This window comes from Lissotriton helveticus, chromosome 6, assembly GCF_964261635.1.
Source record: "Lissotriton helveticus chromosome 6, aLisHel1.1, whole genome shotgun sequence".
NCBI classification, from domain to species: Eukaryota; Metazoa; Chordata; class Amphibia; order Caudata; family Salamandridae; genus Lissotriton; species Lissotriton helveticus.
In genome coordinates, this window is record NC_136067.1 from 1041918397 (window position 1) to 1041941135 (window position 22739).

At 43.6% G+C, this 22739-nt stretch overlaps 1 protein-coding gene across 2 annotated transcripts in view; it reads left to right on the plus strand.

Annotated features, from left to right (window-relative positions):
• UTRN (utrophin) overlaps positions 1 to 22739 on the plus strand; it is a 1532463-nt gene that overhangs the window by 1445777 nt on the left and 63947 nt on the right. For both annotated transcript variants that reach the window (XM_078648677.1, XM_078648678.1), the window contains 2 exons: positions 4550 to 4708; positions 6663 to 6894. In XM_078648677.1, coding sequence (XP_078504803.1) covers positions 4550 to 4708; positions 6663 to 6894 — 391 coding nt within the window. The remainder of the gene's footprint in view (positions 1 to 4549; positions 4709 to 6662; positions 6895 to 22739) is intronic.

The following is a 22739-nucleotide window of genomic DNA, read 5'->3' on the forward strand; positions in this document are numbered from 1 at the left end:
GTGCTGCTTCAAGCAGCACCCGCCGCAATGTTAAAAGTGCATGTGTAACATTTACATGCACAAAGCGGCAGGCACCGCGCGGTGCCTGCCGCTTTGTGCATGTAAATGCTGGGGGGTACCATAGGTACCCCCCATGTGCACCCCCCACCCGCCTACGCCCTGGGGGCCCGCAACGGGCCCCCAAAAGCAAAAGTACACATGCTTTTCCACGGCGGAAAAACCGCAGCGGAAAAGCATGTTTACTAATGCTTCCTAATTTGGCTGGCGGTGTCTGATAGACACTGCCAGCCAAAGGAGAGCTTTTCCGCCGCGGTTGTAATCCGACCGCGGCGGAAAAGCAGCGGACAGAATCCAAGACCCACCAGCCATCGTAATGCGGCGGTGGGTCTTTGGTTACTCCGCAGAGGATTTTCCGCCTCCTCCGGGCCGGCAGTGGCTTCCGCCGGCCCGGAGGAGGCGGAAAATCCTCTATCATAATCGGCCCCTTAATTTGTGCCTGGACTTCATTGTTCTTGTGGACCTACATAGTATGTTGTGACTGTGGCCTAGGAACCTCAAGGCTCAAATCCTCAGTTGCACAGGAGCCCCAGTAAAATGTAGGAATTGTGGGAACACTAGACATAAAACGTAGATTTTTTTTACTGAATTTACACTGATGTGGAAGCAAAAAAATGAAACTAGCAACACCCTGCTGCCAGTTTAAAATATATTTCTAAACTTCTCTAAATAATCGAAATAGTGTCTAGTACATATTTAATTATTTATTTATTTATGCATTTTATAAAGAGCACAAATACCCGAAGGTGTCTCTGCGCTCGATTTATGATGAAAATATCCATAAGACTGCTTCCTTGTGGTGCCAGTTTCTCCCACACCATTCCATATCACCCACACTGGCACTGTCTGTTTGTTGGTACTGATCAGAAACTGACCAATGGTCTGTAGCTAGATAGTCTCTACCAGATATGGTGTTACTGAATGTAAGGAGCTTGTTCTTTTGGAATAAAGGCAAAAGGCACACTATGGGTGTGGCTGACAGTCACTGCCATCACTAGGCCCTGGATTGTAAGTGCTAGCGGCAGAAATCCATCCCTACTGGCATATTGAGTTTGAATGCATATTCTGCAAGACGTAAATCCCAAAAAGAGATCAACTTTTTGATGGAGAGGATATTAAAAAGCATATGTGATACTATGAAATGGAGTGGGGAAACGAAAGTAACAGCAGAGGTCAGGGTAGACCAATGAATAGAAATGTTTTTTTCTGGTTTGATAGTGCCCTAGTGAGCAGGGATAGGCGATACTGATTTCAATAACTACAAGAAATGGTGGAAGAAAACTACCAGAAATAAAGAAATGGAATAATAATGCAAACTGAATGTGACATATTGATTATGAAAAAAAACGTGGACTTGAACCCAATTAATGATAGCGAGGTTTGAGACAATGTTTGCATATGTTTAAAAAGTAGAAAGACTAAAGGAAAACAGGTGGGGATACAGTAATTTTTGATCAAAAGGAAGAAAGCTAATTGTAATTGCATTTATATAGCACTTACTACCACTGACAAAGCGTCAAATCGCTTTTCGGCCAGTAGCACGCTACTCTGATACCCAAAAATTGTTAGTGGTGAATTAGGTGTAGGGAAATATTAAATAAAAATTCACAAAGATGAGAGAGTAGCATGAGAAAAGGACACTCAAGGAGTGACAAATAAACATAGAAGTTCAACATATTCAAGTTTAACGCCCGACAGAAAGAGGTAAATACACTTGCAAATATTACAAAATAAATAAAGCTACAAACTAAAGAATTGCACAGTCAGTGACAATATTCAAGAAAAGGAGACAATATGGAAGAAAATCGCATTGAAAAAGAAAATACATTGGTTTTGTAGAAAAGAGCCTGATTAGAAGTGGAAAGACCGCACGAGAAGTTTCTTAACGGAAAGCAGAAAAGCAGGCATGATAATTGGGGTCATTGGAAAAGAAAAACATTTATTAATTTTGAAAAGTTGGACGTGTTAGGTAATGTGAGGTTTAGGTCTTAGCAGAAAGTCGATTCAATTGACAAAAAACATTGGTGAGCTGATTTTGAGACGGAAATGTATATCTTGTATTTATGTGTATTTATTTAAGTGAGAAACATAGACTATGGCGTGAATATATGATGAAAAGAATCTTTCACGCTCTCGTTGATGTGAAAGTATCGAACTGACCTGCACAGGCAGATGTAAAGGACACCGACTGCATACATGAGGAAAACAGTGCTTTAAATGGGCCGGTACTCACAGGTACTGAGTACTGGCACTTCTTATTTACATCACTCCGAGTACTGGCACTTCTCTACTGCCGAGGAGAGTACCGGTACTTATTAAAGGATAGGCGGATTGCTGCTAGGGCTGGTAAACTGTCTCTGACAGTCAAAATACTTCTGTAGCCCTGAGCCGAGCCCCCGCTGAACTATTCAACGTGGACTCATTTGCATGATATCTGGGTGTTCACCATCATGCTGTGTTGAAAGGAATCGAGGCAGCCCGGTGACAGTGCAATTGAGAAAGCCATGGGAGGTAAGGAGGTTAAAATGGCTTGAATCCCACCTGATTCTTTTGTGCAAGTGTCTGATCATGTGTGTCTGTTGCCTGTGCGTGTTTTTGTGTGAGAGAAAAGAGGGAGGAAATCGAGGCACTTGACGGAATATTACAGGAAATGTGTGGAATGCTTTGTGTATGCACATCTGTTTGTGTCTGCAAGCTCGAAAATATATAGTATTGTGCCAAGTAATAGCAAATAACAGGATTTAAGCTGCAAATATTACAAAACAAGTCATTGTTAAAATATTTTGTGTAACGGTTTAACATATTTTGTTCATAAAAAACATTTCTCATGTGTTTTTGGTATGTGCCACAACTAGTATAGAAGTCGATAAGTATGTCATGTCTTGCCTTTTGCCACGAAACTAGCCCCGCCCACTCGCCACACTTAAATGAGTACCTGCACAATTTTTTACCCATTTCAAGCACTCGTGGAGAGAAAGAACTTGAACCAAAAAGTAGCTACTTTGCTGCTTTTTCGGAGCCCATAGATAAATGTTAAACTGGCCATCTTTTTCACCCGATTAAACCCTCCGAGTGTAGCCCAAACCGCGCTCATAACTACAACTGTTCTCTGTGAATCACGCCAGGAACTTGAGCTGTGCTGGGTGAACTGTCTTGCAATAATCCCAAAGACGATTTTCAGCGAGGATGCTATCAGTCAACAATGCGACTTCTGCTTGACCTTTTTCCTTTACAGACCTTCCCAAGTAAAGTACAGTTTAATGTATTTTCCTCTGTGACAAGATTAGTGGTGGCTAGTATTTGAAGGCGGGGAGAGGAGGTGGGCATGAAATAAAATAAAAAATGCAGACTTACCTGTCTGCTACTGTCACCACCGCCTCCTTTCGGTCCTCTTCCAGGGCAGGAAGCAGGATGCACCCGGCTCCCAGCCTCCCGATAGCCGGCGTTGCGATTGGTCTGAGCGCCATGACATGGCACCCAGCCAGGGGCTGGAGGGGTGGGCATGTTCTCCACACAGGCTGTAATGCAGCCTGCATGGAGAACATGCAAAGTGCGCATGAATGTTTGGCTAGCCCCAAAGGGCCGGCCAAACATTCATGCGCCCTTTAGTGAGTGCAAACCACTCCCTAGCAGAGCAGAGCAGCCCCACTTTGACCCGTCCCACCTGCAAAGCTGCCGTAGCAAGGAAGAAATAAAATGGCAATAACTTAGAACTATTATCCTTTTATTTTTCCTTTAGTGACACTGCTTAAAAGCAGTGGGGTGATACTCCTCCACCTTAAGGGAGGAGCCGCCATTTGACAAAACGTCCACTAAAGTCAGATGCGCTGTTTTATGCTTAATATAGAAGAGCAAAATATGCAGGACATCTTATACAAAAAGTTAATCCTTCATCGCAGCTGTCTTAACCAGTTGCTTGCAGTAAAGATTTACCCTGCACTACAGAAGACAAAACTACTGTATGATGAGTGCGCTGCCGACATCTACCACAACTGCTTTTAAGCCTTCCTAAGGCCTGTCTGCCAGTGTATGAAATCTTCACAGAAGTTCGAGGCTTTTTCCCTGTTTTTTTATGTTGCTTTTCCCTAGCCATTTTGCTTTGGATGAAATCCAATTTAGTCTAATAGAACACTGTACTGAAAAAATATTGTGGCCTTATGTGGCACTCGGGGAGTACTTAGGCACTGCTGAAGTGGTCCCTTGCTCCCTCTTACTTTAACTACATTATGATGTTTCCAAGATGGCTGAACAAACTGGCCTGTATAGTCTATGTCAAGAGTGTAAAGCGTGCACAGTGCCACTGAATTGGTCTTGCCGGAAAGCACCAATCACCACTACTCTGTTAACTGGCAGAATTACCTTACTAACGCTCAAAAGCAGTTTCAGCACCAATTACAACTGTGTAAATGAAAGTCCTGTGGAGTGTGTATAGGGAAGCCATCGCATATATAGGTTTACATAACTGTCTTAATCTCTGGTCTGCCTTGCCCAGGGAGGACGAGCATGCTTTGATTCAGCAGTACTGCCAAACCCTGGGAGGAGAGTCCCCGCTGAGCCAGCCCCAAAGTCCTGCACAGATCCTGAAGTCGGTGGAGCGGGAAGAGCGGGGAGAGTTGGAGCGAATCATCGCTGACCTGGAGGAAGAGCAAAGGTAATGGGACATTTTTACTAATCTCTTTATTGCTGACATTTTCCTTCTATGCCCTGGGACCCCAACCTTCTTCTTCTACCTACGCCTGTTAATGTTCATCTTCTGCAGCTTCAGATGCTTCTTAATTTAGGCTTCACTTATTATCTTCTTTCCATTCATGACGTTGCCTTCTTATACCTTTGTATGTGAGTGTTTCTGAATGAATGCAGTGAATTATGTTAACTTAAACTAAAGTTAAGGTTATCATCTTTTTGGAGTGAGCACCATCGTAATAGCAATGCCTGAGAACGAAATCAGCATAGATGTGGAAATTCATCGATGCAAGTCCTGGAATGAATTATCATAGTAAGGAATTATGATACAACATTACCAAAATGCCTCCATTTAAGCATGAACTGTCACTCAAACATCAGTTTGGTTCATATTGTAAATAATATACATTTATCAAGTCCCCATCTGACAGCTAGTTCATAGTTTAACCCATTCCTCCCCTTGCCAGTCAGGTAATTCAGGGCCTGCAGTATCACGCAACGGCAGTTGCATGTGCACATGCGGGTATGTGGTAGTCTGAAATGGGTTTAGATCATCAGCTTTGTTAGGTCGCAGTTTCGGCTCAAAACTGGTGTGGACCCATAGGGGTGAAACTCAAGCTTCAGATGCATCCCCGCCCCCTTTAATGGAGCCCCCACTCAGTGTAAAGCCTATGAATAGCTGTGACATGTGGGTGTCTCTGGGACTTTTTATCACATTCTGCAGGTGAGCTATGCCATTAGGGACCACCCATGTCCCAGCCATGCACCACTGCTGTCAAACATGGAACTCAGTTATAGACAGTGGATTAGATCCCCGATGAAAACAAAGAGGCACATATTACAAAACAGAACTGTCTGTTCTCAAACCTGCCTCACCTCAAATCTCCATTTGTAAGATTTCCAGATTCTTCCTTGGTTAGGTCTTGTTGGATGTATGACCTTCTGTGAAATAATTAATTAAACTATCCCTATAAGTGTGCAATTTTAATAAAATGAGAATCACCAAATGCCACTTTTATAAGGAAGCCCAAAGTCTGTCTCTTCTCAGCTTCATTGACCGTAACCTGTTTTTAATTAAATCTCTGTAAGGTCGTCAGACATTATTTAGTCGCAGAACTGTGCTTGCTGGATGAAAACCAAGCCTGAAGCCTTCCCCTCGCCATGCATGCTTTCTCCTCCTATTGTGCTGCCACATTGCTAGGCCTTTTCCTGCCTTTCCAGTACATGTAAATATAGCACAGTGAGACTGGAGCTGAATACCCAGGACAGTTTTAAAACACTTACTTGTAACTGAGGAAAGGCTGAAGAATGGCGCATTCTATTGATAAAATTCAGAATCTGGCCAGAAAATGGCCGTGTGCAGGGTAGGGCCCTTTGGACTTTTTTCAACGAGGGCAAATATTTCAAGAAGCAGCAGCAGCAGAGCAGACATGGGCTAGAGTATTTCCTTTAAAGTACAGAATGAGATCCAGAGGTACTTCCCCATTTAACTGTTTGAAAACCACGCAGGTAAAGGTATGTCCTTATAGAAACGTGAAGATAGAAGGGAAGCATGTTTAAAGTAATGTGTGCTGTACCTATTTATAATCAGTGGAAATCATTGTGCTCAGTGTTGGGGAAGTGGATGACGTATGCCGGGTTTATCCCAAAAACTTTTTGTGTTGCGTAATATGCCATATTGACCTGACCTGGCATTCAGCTCTTGAACCATACAAAATCAATTTGACAGTTGCCTACTTGTGTAACAAAATGGTTTACCCTCACATTGTACATCCTCTACTAGTTGACAGCAATTTAAGTGCAGCAAGGAAATGAAACGTAGTATTTCAGTACATTCCCCTTAAATAGACTGATTGTGCATTTACTGCTGTTTATTTTATATGATGTCCAACACCGCCCTCTTCTCTCCTCATTCAAATTAGGAGCTTACAGGCTGAATATGACCAGCTGAAGGAGCAGCATCTAAGAAAGGGGATGAATCCCCCCTCTTCCCCGCCGGACTCGCTGCTCTCCACTGAGGACTCCGAGCTCATAGCTGAGGCCAAACTCCTCAGGCAGCACAAGGGCCGCCTGGAGGCCCGGATGCAGATCTTGGAAGATCACAACAAACAGCTGGAGTCTCAGCTTCAGCGGTTACGGCAGCTTCTTGAACAGGTATAGTTGTCCTTCCTCAACTGCTACTATTAGATGAACTTGTCTATCAGGGTCTTTGAAGCTGTTTGAAAAAAAATCTCATTTATTAGGGTGAATCTGAAATCATTCCTGTATTACTCTTTTTCTAGTTAATGAAGACATTCAAATATGAGAAAGTTGAAAAACATCAGTTTGAGTCCAATAGAGTGTATGCGGCAGTGGCTTGGTGGATTTTGGAATTTGAGGCCCCTCGATGCCCATAAAGAACTCTCCAACACCCGACCTTGGGCCTTGCCAACCCCCTGGCCGATTACACCCTCGTCGGACTGACCTCTAGGACAGCCAGGCAGTGCCCAATAGATAGTCTGACAGGTCACTGTGTGGGCCGGTTTTATGCTCTGCTGAACTACTGTTTACTGATGATTTCCCTGATAATAAATCATTGCCCGCTGCAAGCTCAAATTCAGTCAGTCTTCCAGACCTCGTAGAACACTTCTAGAACGTGTCTTTAACAAGTTCAAACATGCCCTGATTAGCGAATATTTGGCTATTTTTGATATCCAGTTTACTAATGGCAGCCTCGTCTAATATAGTGCCACAAAAACGTATCTGGGGCAGTCGCCAACATGAGTGTACATGCTCTTTGTCTGCAGGGCAGACCCATGATTACTGACTCCCCGTTCATCTGCAGCATACCAAAGGCAGAAGCTTACACCCAATCAGAAGCCAGAATAGATACAATGGTAGACCTCTTGTTATGTCTCGCCTACGCAGCGCGCATGCGCTGCATAGGCAAAAAGACAGTTTCCTATCGCCATGGCTTTTCCGCCAAACACGTGCACACGTCCCATTGCCTTCAATGGCAACGCCTGCACGTGAGGCGATTTACTTGAGGGAGCGAGCGCCGCCATATTGTAGCAATTATCGCTCCCGCTTGTAAATTGCGCAGGCCCCCCTCCTCCCCCTGCTTCTAGCGCACACACACACAACTCCAGGGCTTGTTTCTTTTTTTTTACTTTAAGCACGAGGCGTGCGTGCGGCCAATGCTTGTTATCCCAGGGGACCACTGTGTGTGCCGCCCTCTACATTAAGAGGTGTTTGCGGTAGTTCCGGGTCGCAGACCGCTCTGCATTTTTATGGGGTTTCTCTGAAGTTAGCAACAAATACATATACAAAACCTCTAATCTGACCTGTTAATCATTCAAAGTAGAATTAATCTAAACATTTCACAGAGATGCAACCGTGATAGAAAATATTCACATGGACATATTATTCTTTAGTTTTTCATTTATTTCCATTTTCATACTTTAGACGTGAAAAAAACATTTTTTGACATTTTTTGGTATTTTCAGACATAAAGCTAAAAAAAATGTTTTGATTCAGTGCTAGAAACTCATTATTAACAGTGATAAATTGATTTTGAACCCCACATAAAAGCTCCACAGTGCTATCAATCTCTATATCACTCAATCCACCTCATTCATTCCGATACCACACATACTCATACCAGTAACACAGTATAAGAAAAAACAACAAAAGACATCAATGCAACTGAGAATCCCACATGTTCATTTGTAGATGAGTTATCACGTATTTCCCTTGGTATATTGTGTATCACTCCTTCTTTTGGTTCTCGTTCCTTCTTTGTTTCTTAGTACAGGGGTCCCAGATGCATAGGGCCTACGTACGTTTCGGTGAACTATTTAATTTACATCACCTTCATCAGGGCCAAACATATACATAGACATACTAATATTAAAATGATGGGGTTCTTCACATTTATAGAGTCAAAGAACCGCTTGGCAAGATGCAGTTTCCTATTTTGCTTTCAGGTTTTTATTTTATGATGCTGAAACTCTTAGTCGTTATCTGACATCCTCACATTGTTTATTTGAAGAATTACTAAGGCCTGTTCAAGTATAGACAGAGAGCTGAGTGGATCTGTTATGCCATTTATCTTTGGAAGATTAGCCCTTGGAGGTCTGGTCCCCAGTTGTTGACAATAATTTTCTATCTTCTTCTAATCGTTGTAAATCTGGAGTCAGCTCTATTTAGCTTGCTTTGTCCTGTGCTGTATTACAGTTGCAGCTTGAGAAATCCGTACTGCTACCTCGTACAAAAACGCGGTCGACCTATTTTTAGGTCTCGCCTATGCAGCGCACATGCGCTGCATAGGCAAAAAGACCGTTTCCTATCGCCATGGCTTTTCCGCCAAACACGTTCACGCTTCCCATTGCCTTCAATGGCAACGCCTGCATGTGAGGCGATTTACTTGAGGGAGCGAGCGCCGCCATATTGTAGCAATTATCACTCCCGCTTGTAAATTACGCAGGCCCCCCTCCTCCCCCTGCTTCTAGCGCACACACACACAACTCCGGGGCTTGTTTCTTTTTTTTTACTTTAAGCACGAGGCGCGCGTGCGGCCAATGCTTGTTATCCCAGGGGACCACTGTGTGTGCCGCCCTCTACATTAAGAGGTGTTTGCGGTAGTTCCGGATCGCAGACCGCCTGCATTTTTATGAGGTTCCTCTGAAGTTAGGTATGAAGTTTCCTCTCGTGGCTCAGGTGGGAAATGAGAGCGTTGAACTTTCTACCGCCTTCGAGTGAGTAGAGTGACAGGGCGTGCAAAGTGAATGCAAAGGTGATCCTCCCTGTTACCCAAGATTTAGTTTATTTTGTACTCGTAGCGGGCAGTGGGGGTTGCATTGTTTGAGAAATGAATCGTGGCTGATGATAGGCGCAGTTTACTCCATTTTGTCTTACTCTATTCTTCGGGGCTGCCAGCACAGTATTACGGTTTAAGATAACTTGTGAGTTCTTTCGTTCTCCATAAATCCGGAATGGCACTTCCTGGTGGAGAGGCCATGTGCAGTCGACCGAACATGGGCAGCCTGGACCCAGCCGTCTGAGAGCTGAATCTGTGCCTCTTGCGCCAATTCAAGTGGTGAAACGTTGCTTCAGGCATGCTGCGCTACACGATTAGGCCAAGCGCAGTGGCTCTCGTCACTTCCGGGTCTCGGTTTGCAGCTGCTGCTAAACAGAGCAGTGCCCTAACCTGGCGGTAGTTTGACCCTCCCGGATTGGCTGGCTGTAGAGCACTGCAGAGTTGGGGCTTTTGATCAGAGTCCCGCTGTGTTTCGTCTTTTTAAAGAACATGTGGCCCTAGTTGTGTTATGTAATGATGTCACCGCCTTGAAGAATGTTTTGTAATACATGCATATGATTCACATAACTCGCACAAATAACATTTTATGCGACAATACAACACAATAATGAATGTGTCCTTGTGTAACGTAACTAGTGCTCATGTAAAGTGCTCCAATACAGGTGGGTCGAGTTTGTTACTATATAAATCTGCAACAAAAAAATATATATTTCAGTCAATGTGTTATGTAGAAAAACATACTCTGGTTAATGTGTCTTAAGGCCCCACATTGTTATTGTGGGGTTCTTGTGACAAATGGATTTCTATAATATCACTTGAGCACAGAAAGGACATTTTAGGTATGGGGTTACCCACAGGGGTGGCTCCTCCATTAAGGCGGAGGAGCGTCGCCCCACTGCTTTCTCGCAGTGCGAGAAGGAGAAACATAAAATGGTAAAACGACCATTTTATCTTTCTGCTTCTTGCATTGCGATAAACCAGAAGGGTTAGTTGGGGGTGGGCAGGTGGATGGTTCTGCTTTAGGTCACCAGCAAACATCCTTTGTGAAGCCTTAGTGTAAAAAGTACAGGACACAATACACAACGGTATAGCAACTTACTAAAAGTAAACACAGCAACAAATACCCGGGAGGCAGACTATTTTTAAACCATATCAAACCTGTACTTATATACACACATTATTTTACATGTGAAGTACTATGTCTCACTCACTAACTCTCCCACTCAGTCTCACTCACTAACTCTACCAACCTCTACATCACTAATTAAATAACTAGCGCACTCTATAACTAACTACATATTCCACTCTCTCGCAATAAGTAACTAGATCTCACACTCACTTTAAATAACTGCCTAAATCTCCCACTCACTCAAACCAAATAACTCTCCCAAACTATATCACAAACTAACACACCCACTCTCTCTCAATAACTAACTCTAAAACTCTCTATTGCTAAATAAATAACTCACAGACTCTCACTAACAAACTGTCTCACTCTCATAATAACAAAATAGGTCTCCAAAACTCTATCGCTAACTCTAAAACGTTATCTCACTAACTAACTCTCACCCTCTGTCACACTACCTAACTCTACTACTATATCTCACTAACTCAACCCAAAAGCGAGACCTATTGGCTATGCCAATGCTTGTTTTCTATTCCAGCTTCTGATAGGGCAAGAAGGATTTTGATTGAAAAGCAATGAAGCTCCATTATCTGACATGCTGCACTGCCTGACGCTGGTGCAGCATGACAGATATGTATTGTGTCTGTGTGAGGCCAGAATCTAAGAGTCCCTACCTGACACATGCACAATACAGCTAGCGGAGCCCTCTTCTGTTGGCAAGGTGACATTTCTGCTTTTACAAGCAAAATAAATTCCCTAAGATTATTTGTTTTCATGTAAAAGCTGTTATATGCCAATTAATAGTCGATTCACGAGGCAGCGGGTCGACATCCTGGCACCCCTATGGGCAGCTGCTTTGGTACGGGGCAAATATCCTTTAAAGTGGGAGAGGTGTGGCGCCGCGGCCAGGGCGACTGACGCTGGAATCTGGGGACCGCGGTTCGATCCCCGGCTCCGGCGGCAGGTTAGCCCAGCACCATGTGACTCTGGGCAATAGCTCGCTTAATCTTCCCGACGGCCCCCAGCGCCTAGAGACCCTTACGGGTGATTGTGCGCGATACAAATGTGGACTTTACTTTACTTTACTTTACTAAAGTTATTCAGGTAATAATCATCTTTAGCAGCCATAAGGTAATATACATCTTTAGGAGCAGCAAGTAACTAAAATACCTAACAGTTTTTTTATCCCAAAAAGACAGGTGAACTCTTCTAATGAGCAACAATCAGAAACTGTTTGTAATTCCAGGCAATATTTTATAGGGACCCTAGTTCTCCTCATGGGAGATAAACCTCTATTTCTGTGACTGCAGAATTGAGTTCTTACGTCCTGCTAATTAGAAAAAAAGACAAATATGTATCAGGCAGTTTTAGAAGCCAGTGTTTATGAGACACACTCTTTGTAAAGCTGCACGTTGCTAAGGGTCAACATATAAAGGATTTTCTAATAATGGTAAACACAAGTTCCTTTGTAGGTCTCTCCTAGGCAGTGCATTTGCTGTCTCTCGAGATATCAGTTTTCATTCGTTCCTTCGGTGCCATTCTAAATTCCTTTGTTTTTGTTGGTTAATGGTTTACAATTGCCCTTCCTTTTGCTGTTTTGGTCATGCACTGCAGTCTGGCCCTGTTGCATGGATCACTTCACTATCGGCCATATATGTCAGTTTCAGCGCACTACTTTTTTATTTGTCTCGGGAAGTTTGAGTTTCCGTACGCGCTCAGCCGAGGGTTGCAAATCCTGTCCTTATTTTATTTTCCGCTGTCTTTGGTTATACTAGCGCTTTTTAAGCCGGAGGCTATGTTGTTTTTCATCCTATAACATTTAGGGTTTCATTAGCTCAAATGTCCAAACCTTAAATAATATACTTACTTAATGAAAGTGTCGTTTAGGAAGACATCTGACAGCAGGATCCAAGAAGGCAGGCATGTGGGGAAAGCATAGGGACCAAAGCGACACAGCAAGCAGGTAGGGAAGTTACACAGAGGGTGGAGGGGCAAGCATCACAGAGGGTGGGTGGGCAAGCAGCACAGAGGGTGGAAGAAAGCAAATGAGGGAGAATAACGAGTGATAGAGAGCAATGTCGAGTGTGGGTGGGGAGAGAAACATGAGGGTGAGAGAGCAGCATGGAGGAGAGGCAGAGAAATACATGAGCAAGGTAAGAACAAGTGCATAGGGGAGAGAAACACATGGGCAAGAGAGAGCAATGTGGACCGCAAGGAGAGAAAAGCACATGGGCAAGGTAAAGCAGTATGGATTAAGAGGGTGGGAGATGCACAAGAATAGCTGCAGAAACGTGCTTTACAGCCTGCATGGAGAACATGCCAACCCCTCCAGCATAGCAGCGTTGTGATTGGCTTAGGGGAAGGAGTCTGGCTGCCTGCTTCCTGTTCCTGTGTCGTAAGCAGGAGACCAGGAGCAGAGACGTGGGAACCGGTGGCGGCAAAGTAAGTGATTTTGATTTTTCCTTCACTATGCAATTGCTACCTCCTGCTTGAATCCTGCCCCCTCCGCAACCTCCAGTCCCGCCTCTCACTCCCACTGCGAGCTGTGTCAGCTGCCACTGGTGGGTTTTACACGATTCAGCAAAAATCACATACTGTGGGGTTGGCGATGGGGGTTGGAGGCGTGGGATGGTAGCTCAAGGCAGGTTTGTGCCGGTCTGAAGTCAGAAATATATGCTTCCTCTGGCAGCTTCAGTGAGCTTGTGAGAGCTGGGTAATTCTGCTGTCCTCTGCCCCTATCTTGCAGCAATTGTCCCAGGCCCATTGTCTCAGGTCCAGAGTTGTGGGACCTTACATTTCCAGGCTCTGCCACACTTGTAATTTCGACTTAGGTTATTTCATCTAAAGTTAATGCTTGTTGTAAGCATCATTGAATTAGGAGGAATGAAAAATATAAAAAGCATGCTCTTTCTCCACATGATTTTTTTAAACTCACTAGGGAAATCACTAGGGAAAAGCTGAGGTGACCTCGAGTTTGTTAATGAATGAATGGTGGACAAGTTTTCAGCTACAAAATGTTAGCATTTATTGGCAGCAGATAACCCAGGTTGTTCCAACACACTTACTTCCTGCCCCTGACCTGATGTTTTACACCCTTAGTAGAAATAAAATTCAAAATGTTCCTTTATTGAAAGGTGTATAACAGATTGTAAGTGGAGAAAATGAATGACTCTTACTTAAATTATAGCATAACACCGGGTCTATCTTTTAGAAATACAAAATAAAAATACCTCTTACCTGTATTATTGTTTTCATATACCATTTTTCAAAATAAATATCACATTTACATATTTTGAAATAGCATAATAAATTATATTCGCATTTTTTTATGTAAGCAGTTTCAGATTGTTGAGTCCACTACAATAGGATTTTACTCTACCGTTTAAGAGATTAACCACGAAAAGCGTAGGGCCGATATCTATCAATGAATATTCATGAAGGCAGGTAATACATTACTTCTTGGCACTGCCATGTTGCGTAAATAGGTTTCTGTTCTTGTTCTATTGATTGGTTCACATTATTTATGGGGCAGCCGTTAATGTGTCACAGCTCTTTCAAAAGACTTGACCATCCATTTACATGCTAGTGTAGGCTAGGTCGGCTTACCGACAAAATTGGTATGGAGAAAAAATAGTAGTTTGGGGGTTTTTTGCAACGATTTTTAATATCACAAAGGCAGTAAAACGAACACATCAAGAACTGTATTACTAATAGAGCAGACTGTCCCATTCTGTGCCACGGTGCACCTTGACTGAGGGTGCTTTGCGCAGACTGGAATACGGAGTCCTATTATAGTCGATGAACTGTCAAGAGTGCAGGCGCTGACTCCCGCCTGCACACTCAGCAGCTTATTCATGAAAAGCAGACTGACTCTTTGAAGGTTGCAGATCTGCACTTCACAGCAGCTACTCAGCCTGAATCTGAATGAAGTGCAAAGCGATCCCCCACCGGAGGATACCTGTCGGGTCCCTGGTATTCACTTTCCCTCATTTGAAGGGGTGCATCTCTGATTGTGCACCACAACAATGTGGCGTGAAATCAGCCAGACTTCTGACAGCTTCTTTGACATTGCGCCCACGTCTGTAATATGCCTTGGGGACGTGGTGCCCTTTTCCAGGAGGCCACAAGATCCAAAAACAAAAAACGGTTTGGGTTAGCACATTACTAATGATGAGGACGCTGGACGCTGCTGACAAACCAGTTGGTCTTCCTCCAGGTGGAGGTCAGCATATATAATACCAAAAACCCAATGATGATGCTGTAGCAGTACACTCAGGCAGAGAATCAAGATATACCGCCATTTGCCTGTGTACGTATATGAGGGTTTTTTATGACAGAACCAACACAACACAACCAATACCCTGGTTACAAAGGACAAGTGGTTCATTCTCCCCTGGCTTGTGTCTCCATTTATCCAGAAGAAAAGTAGACCCCCTAGGCTGGGTGTTTCGAAGAACCCAATGACATTTGTTCCTTTCTCCCCAATTACCAAAGAAGATATAAGCAATCAAGAACCTCATAATCAGTGGTCTGTTAAATTCTGGTATGTACAGTGCTGGCTACTTAACACCATAGGCTTGCAATTTTTCACCAGGTAAATTTCATCAGGTTAAACTGCTTACATTTACAGAGGGGAAAATGACTGGTAAATACTGGGCATGCAAATGTTAGTATCATAAACATCAGAATCCACATTTTTTGCAGGCAAGACTCAAGATAAGTGAAATCATTATACCCTATAAATTCACACTTTGCCTTCAGATTTTATCTGGCACGATCATTATTGCATATGATAACAGGGCACCTGTAATGAGGCCCTAAATGCTAGGTCTCCTGTCTGAAATGCAGAGGAATATGTAGCCTTTCTTAAAGGACAGCTACTGGGCAGTTTGAAATGTTGAGCACATATTTCTAAATACATGTTTTCAAATTTCAATGTAGAATATTCACAACTAGTGACAATGCCCAGATTGTGGCATGGGAAAAAGCAGGAGTGCGGGTCCCAGGGTGTTGAACAGGGCAGGTAGGGACAGCAACAGGATGATGGTCAACTTTCAAATGCAGTCCATTCCATGACCCTCCAGCTTTGGCTTACTAACGGACTGCCACTCATGCATGGCCAATATTTGGAGGGAAGTGGAGACTTCTGCACTTGAGTGTGCTAGGGGTTGAATGACAGAATTTCTAGGTTAACAATTTTGTGATACCAGAATGTTGTGTCCAAAATATAATCTACAAAAATATCTACTTTATGTACTATGTATGTAAACTACCAATATATCTAGTCATATAAATTGCAGAACAGAATGTGGACAAAAATAAGGAAAATACATACAAAATCATATTTATACCATTGTTATAATTTATTTATATTGAAATACTAAGTGATAATATAATTAATATAATTAAAAATAGTATAAATAAGAAATGTATGTTAAATATACATATACACATATATAGACTATAAAAACAATATTTAAAGAACTTAAATAAATTAAAACAAAAAATTAACAAACATGTATATATAACCTGAAAAATATATAAATACTTTGAAATATTAGCCAGTAGCGGTCACCACTGGCTTGTTCTAGTTAGGTCATCTTTTCCATAGGAAAAACGTTTTTTGTGTTGCCAGTAACTTTGGCCCTCTTTGAAGAAACGTCACGAACCTTTGTAACAAAAACAAAAGTGCTCGTTTTTGACTAGCTTGTGCATGGAAAGTTTTGGGATGGTCATTCAAGTGTGGTCCGAGATATAATGGGAGTCCGAAATCGCAAAATCCCTATGCATTTTCAATAGACTTATTCAAGAAGTGCTACTGCAAAAATTGTTGAACAGAATTACTGCAAATTTGGCACAAAGGTAGATTTTAGACTGCAGATGATGCTGTTTGTGATTTGGTGCAAATCCGTTCAGTATTTTTTTAAATCTTCGCTTGATAGAAATTAAGAGTCAAAAATATTTGTATACCTGGACGGACTCCCAGGGGAGCAAGCACTCTAGTTGGCTGCCACCAACATGGGAAACATGTTTCTTGAAGCCATTCCAGGACTTGGGGACGTAGTCCCCTGTCCTGAAGTTGAGAAAAAACTGATATAAAGGGGCAGGGTATGGATACCCTGCCTCCCCAGGCCCCATGGATCGGACCCAGAGGGAACTTCCCAGGGCTAAAGTCCAAAAGAAACCAGCAATCTTTGCTGCGATCCCACTGGACTCCTGCGGGATGGAACAAAGAAGTGGTGGCCTGGGGCTGTATTCTTCAATTATAGGCCCCCGATGAGACTACCGCTGGAGCTTTATTGTTTATTTATGTGGCAGGGGCCCCCCTCCAGTAAGCCATTATAGACCATAAGGGGGTGCACGTGACCGCCCTCTTTAAGCTGTTTATTAGGCCTGTGGAGCCAACACTTGAGGCAGAAATTTGCATAAAAGAAGAGGGGGCCTTCCTCCCTGAGCCTCCAAAGTCCTGAGGTTCCCATTCCCCAGGGCTGATTTCATTAATAAAGAGAAGGTGGGGCTTTAAAAGGCCCTAGGGACCCCATACACACTATTTGTATTAAAAGGCAGGTAGGGCCATACGACCCCCCCAGCCACTAATGTCCCCGAGGTCCCTAACCCAGGGGCTTGCTCACATGCTATGTCCCGGAGAGCCTACACAGAGACACAGCAGTTTCCCTGCCCGCAAGGGCATGGAAACCCATTTGCTCTCACCTAGCTGGAGCAAAAACTCCTGCCAAACTGGAGCAAACGCTAGGTCTCCTCCCAACGGGTGGGAGCTGACTTTTGATCTGTTTCCCTGCTCTCTCTGATGCGGGCACGAAACAGATTAAGAGATTGCTCTTGCCCAAGGGAGCAGCATAAATAGCTGGCTCTTCCAAGTGGGAGCAATGCCGGCTCTCTCACCATGCTTGGAGCAGTCTATGGTCCCAGGGTCTCTGATGCTCCCACTGTGAACCCCGACATTGTGAATGGTGGGTGCTCTGGTTGGGCACCCACCTTTAAATATTGTATTCGGTCCTGGGGAATGGTGTCCCCGGGGCCAAAAGTGTTGCGGGCCCCATTCCATTTCATTTAAGCAGTGGCCCTGGGGGATGGGCCTCCAGGGTCTTTTAAAGGCTGGTGGAGGGCGGGCTGCACGCCCCCTCCCCTTTTGAAAAAAAAATGTGGTCCTGAGGAATGGGTTCCCCCCGGCCTAATAAGACTTGGGTGAGTCTTTTCAGGCCTCACCTAGGCAGTGCATGCGCTGTCTCTTTGCGACATTCTGTATCCAGAATATGGGCTTCAAGAATCACCCATCTTTTTTATTGGTTCCTCTAACTGTCCTTTTTTAATATCAGCTTTTGATTGGTGAATACACTTAGTCCCTACTTTTGGACTTTTGTAACCTCCTGTGTGGACTGCCCCTGTTACTTGCGCACCTACTCTTCATTTTATTTATTGATACCTTGTGGGAACTCTTTTTTTTGCTGACTTTTCTCTTTTGAGCTAACACACACGGCATTTACATTTCTTTGTTTCCTGCTGCTCATCAGACGCGTTCCAAGGGCACCTGTTCTGTGCACCTCCCCCGCTTGTTTTCTTTTGCTCTTGTACTGTTTGAACACCAGATCCTGTAACTGTTCAACAATTGTTTAATTATATTTGTTATGAATTCATATTTATTTGTTACCATCTGCATGTTTTTGGGAGAGCCGAAGCCGATACTCAAACCAGGTCCCCCAAGCTCAAAGTCAGCAGATCTGTTTTTTTATGCCACATCGCTAACTAGATTTTGTTAGACAAGGAAATGTTAAGTTATTCACCATAAACACGTAATGTTGGACATTTTTATAAACAGTTGTCCGGTAAATATTGTCCTCATCTTATGAGTCATGTGGTATTTGATAATTATCCTCAACATACTTTTTTGCTTACGGTATGGTTGGTGTACTTCATATTACACCATTATCTGACATTTAAAATATGGACCCCTCGGTTTGAATGCCGCTCTATGTTGTGTTCGCTGCAACACGAAGAAAGAGTAAATGCATAAATAGAGAAGTTTCTCCAGGGCTGCCAATTCTTGTTTTTAGTTGTGTATTCTTAAATATACTCGTGATCACTGGTGCATTTTTTCATTACAGTGGCTTCAGACTGAACTGGCCACTAAAAGCACACTTGCACAGTCCCACACAAATTCAAGTGACACAATTTACCCCCCTTGTTGCATAATGAATGTGTTCTCAAGGGCATGCACCGCTCCAGTTCGCGGCCGCTGCTCCTGTACCAACTCTCGAATCATATTGGCCTCATTAAGCTCATGAAATGTATTTATTTTAAATAGATGCTACTTTTCAGAGCCCTATAAAACACTAGGAAGGGGCTATTTATTTCTCTCACCTGTAGGTCGCAGGAAACAGGAAATGCAGCGGGATCAGCTTCTGCTGACAGTCTGTCAAATGTTGAAAGTTAAAAATGATCATTAGAAAAAAGGCCTGTTTTCAAAAGGGCTGTATATGCTGGAGGTTCTAAAGAGCTAGTTAAAGTCCTTTTCCTTCTTCAACAATTGGGGTCTCCCCTTCACAGTAAGGCCTGACAAAAGGTACGGTTCTAAAAATACAATTAATAAAAATAATTATTTAAGAAGTCTGCTGATGTTTACAGCAAATTTTAGTTTCTACTCTTGCATGTATGTCAAGTGCTGTCGAGTTTGTGTTTTAAGAGGCAGATTAATTAAGCCAATTACTGTTATATTTTTGTTTTAGTTTAATTACATCCTTAATTGGCAGTTCTCCTGAATCTAGCTAAGTGGAGTCATGTCTCCCTACGAGGCACAGCTGATGACTTCCATATTTCTCAGCGCCTGAATGCCACATGACTTTGCAGAAACCTCTGCAGCTGATCTCATACGAGGCTACTGTTTTATAGGAAAACACAAATATCTGCATGTGTGTGTAGTTAAAGTACACAAGCACCTGAGAACTTTGCATGATACACTTTATATATGCCTAAAAGATGCACAATTTATACCAAATCCAGAAGAAACAAGAATGTTATCATAAAGACAACTTCTTATTAATGTACAACCAGCTGGTTATTCCTGAAACTCAAAGACCCAAACAAAAAGGTTTCTTTCTCTTAAAACATGTGCATTCCTACCAATGAGATATTAGGGTATGATTAATAAATGGCTCGGTGATAATGTCGGAAAGCCGGACATGGAAAGACTGTCAGAAACTGACATCGTAAACGGGACAGCTGAAACACCGTCCTTGGGGATTATGGTGAGACCTCCGACTGGCCAACAGGCTTCTTAAGCCCATCGAAATCCAGCCGGAATAACCGGGCGGTTTCATTTTGGACCGTCTGTACTGTATATTGCGGTGGTTGGAAGTGAAACCTATGATGTGACTCGGAAGACTCCGACCTGCTGCCCAAGGCTTTCCAAGTCACATCGCAATCAGGCGCTGTGTGTCTGATGGACTTCTGATTACATTTTTTATTGATTTGTGGGGTTTTTAAAGATTGTAGGAGTATTGATCTAATTAATGATTTCATGAGTTGTTTCTATATCTATACATATGTTTGTTTTATTATGTGCTTTTGTTATTGAAGAGTAACAACTAAAGTTTATTGGTTGAATTACCAATTAAATTACCAATCAAATATTTAAATAACATAAAAATATTTTCTAATTAAATGTAAAAAATAATTGCATGTTGAAAATTACACACTATACTAAAAAAATTATAATTTTTATATTAATGAGTTACAACTCTCCGAGAGCGTAGCTTTCGTGTTGAGCAGGGACCCTACAGATCGGAGGCTTTTGACCTGAATCAAGGGGTTCCCCAGGGTTCCAGTCTTAGCCCTACCCTTTTCAATCTATATATGGCGCCTGTGGCATTAATATCGGAGCAACATGGGGTGGAAGTTGTGACATATGCCGACGATACGCAGCTGGTTGTGGCTTTGACACAACCAGCTGAGCACGCAGCTAGTAGGTTTGCGTCCTGTCTTCAAGACCTGCCTGGCTGGATGTCTGATAATTGTCTCAGATTAAACAGAGACAAAACAGAGGTGCTGGTCGTGGGCAAGTCTCCATCTGTCTGGACTTCTGCCTGGTGGCCTAATATACTGGGCCCCGTACCTGTGCCTAAGGATCAGGTTAAGAACCTCAGCATCTGGATTGATTCGAAAATCTCTTATGAGTATCACACCAGTCGTGTGGCGGGTACTTGCTTTGGCATTCTACGTAATCTCAGAAAGACGCTTGATCTGCTCCCTGTGTCAGCTAGGAGGGCCCTGGTCCATGCCTTGGTGACTTCCAGGCTGGACTATGGGAATGTCCTCTATTTGGGAGCAAATGTGAGGTGTCTTCAGATATTACAGCATATCCAGAATGCTGCCGCTCGCCTGGTGTTGATGCTACCCAAGAGAGCTCCCTCAAAAAAAGCCTTGGAGACTTTACACTGGCTGCCGATCAGGGAGCGCATTCAGTTTAAAGCTCTCTGTGTCAGCCATAGGATCGTGCAGGGGAAAGGCCCTCGCTTTCTGCGCAACTTGCTTACTCCGTATACCCCTACTCGGCTGTTGCGATTTCAGGGTGCTGGTCTGTTGTACATGCCTAAGACCAGAAGGGCCAGAATGGGAGGTAGATCCTTCCGCTTGCTGGCGGACCGCAGATGGAATACTCTACACCTCGGACTCCGTTTGGAGACTTCGGAGGTGTTTTTGTGGAAGAAATTAAAAACTTTTCTGTTCCCTAGGTATTAGCTCTGAGGTTGGGACCAGGATTGGTGCGTTGGGGGGATGCTGATGCCACTAAAAGCGTGGGCGGTACAAAAGGGGGTGGTGATGGACGGAGCATCCGAACCAATCAAACACTCACACCCAGTCAAAAGATCTGGGTTTAATCCATCACCGTTCTTTGGCCCACTCTGCCACCCCAGTTCAGACATGGCTATATGCAAATCAGTCTGACCCTGTGCCTCATGGGAACAGTCCAGCCCGAACTGGCAAGCCATGCCTTCCCTGGACCGGAAACAAGCTTCCGAGGACCGGTTTCTGGCATTACAGCCATCTTCAGCCCGGCTTGCTTGAATCCAGTGGCAAAGTGAGCAAGGGACTCACGTCTGAGCATACCCTGCCACACTTATGGCATCCAAAAGCGGTACAAAAGGGGGTGGTGATGGACGGAGCATCCGAACCAATCAAACACTCACACCCAGTCAAAAGATCTGGGTTTAATCCATCACCGTTCTTTTGCCCACTCTGCCACCCCAGTTCAGACATGGCTATATGCAAATCAGTCTGACCCTGTGCCTCATGGGAACAGTCCAGCCCGAACTGCCAAGCCATGCCTTCCCTGGACCGGAAACAAGCTTCCGAGGACCAGGTTCTGGCATTACAGCCGTCTTCAGCCCGGCTTGCTTGAATCCAGTGGCAAAGTGAGCAAGGGACTCACGTCTGAGCATACCCTGCCACACTTATGCCGGCCAAAAGCGGTACAAAAGGGGGTGGTGATGGACGGAGCATCCGAACCAATCAAACACTCACACCCAGTCAAAAGATCTGGGTTTAATCCATCACCGTTCTTTAGCCCACTTTGCCACCCCAGTTCAGACATGGCTATATGCAAATCAGTCTGACCCTGTGCCTCATGGGAACAGTCCAGCCCGAACTGCCAAGCCATGCCTTCCCTGGACCGCAAACAAGCTTCCGAGGACCGGTTTCTGGCTATCAGCCGTCATCAGCCATGATAGCTTGACTCCAGTGGTGTGGAGAGCACTGGACTCACGTCTGAGCATACCCGTCCCACTCGGGGTGACAAATGCAAAAACAACAGTTGATGGACAGAATGCAGAACAATGTCATACATTCACTCCAGGCGAAATGTAACAACCTAGGCAATTAATTAGAACTTGTCATATAAGGATGATAATAGAGTGGAAAACACTGATTACAGTTCAGCTTCAAGTATTTATTAACACAATTAAAAATTCATTAAAAAACACATGAATATACAAGATAAATCAAATCATAACTATGAGATTCAAATCAACATCCTGAACAAAAATACAGTTTATATTCAAA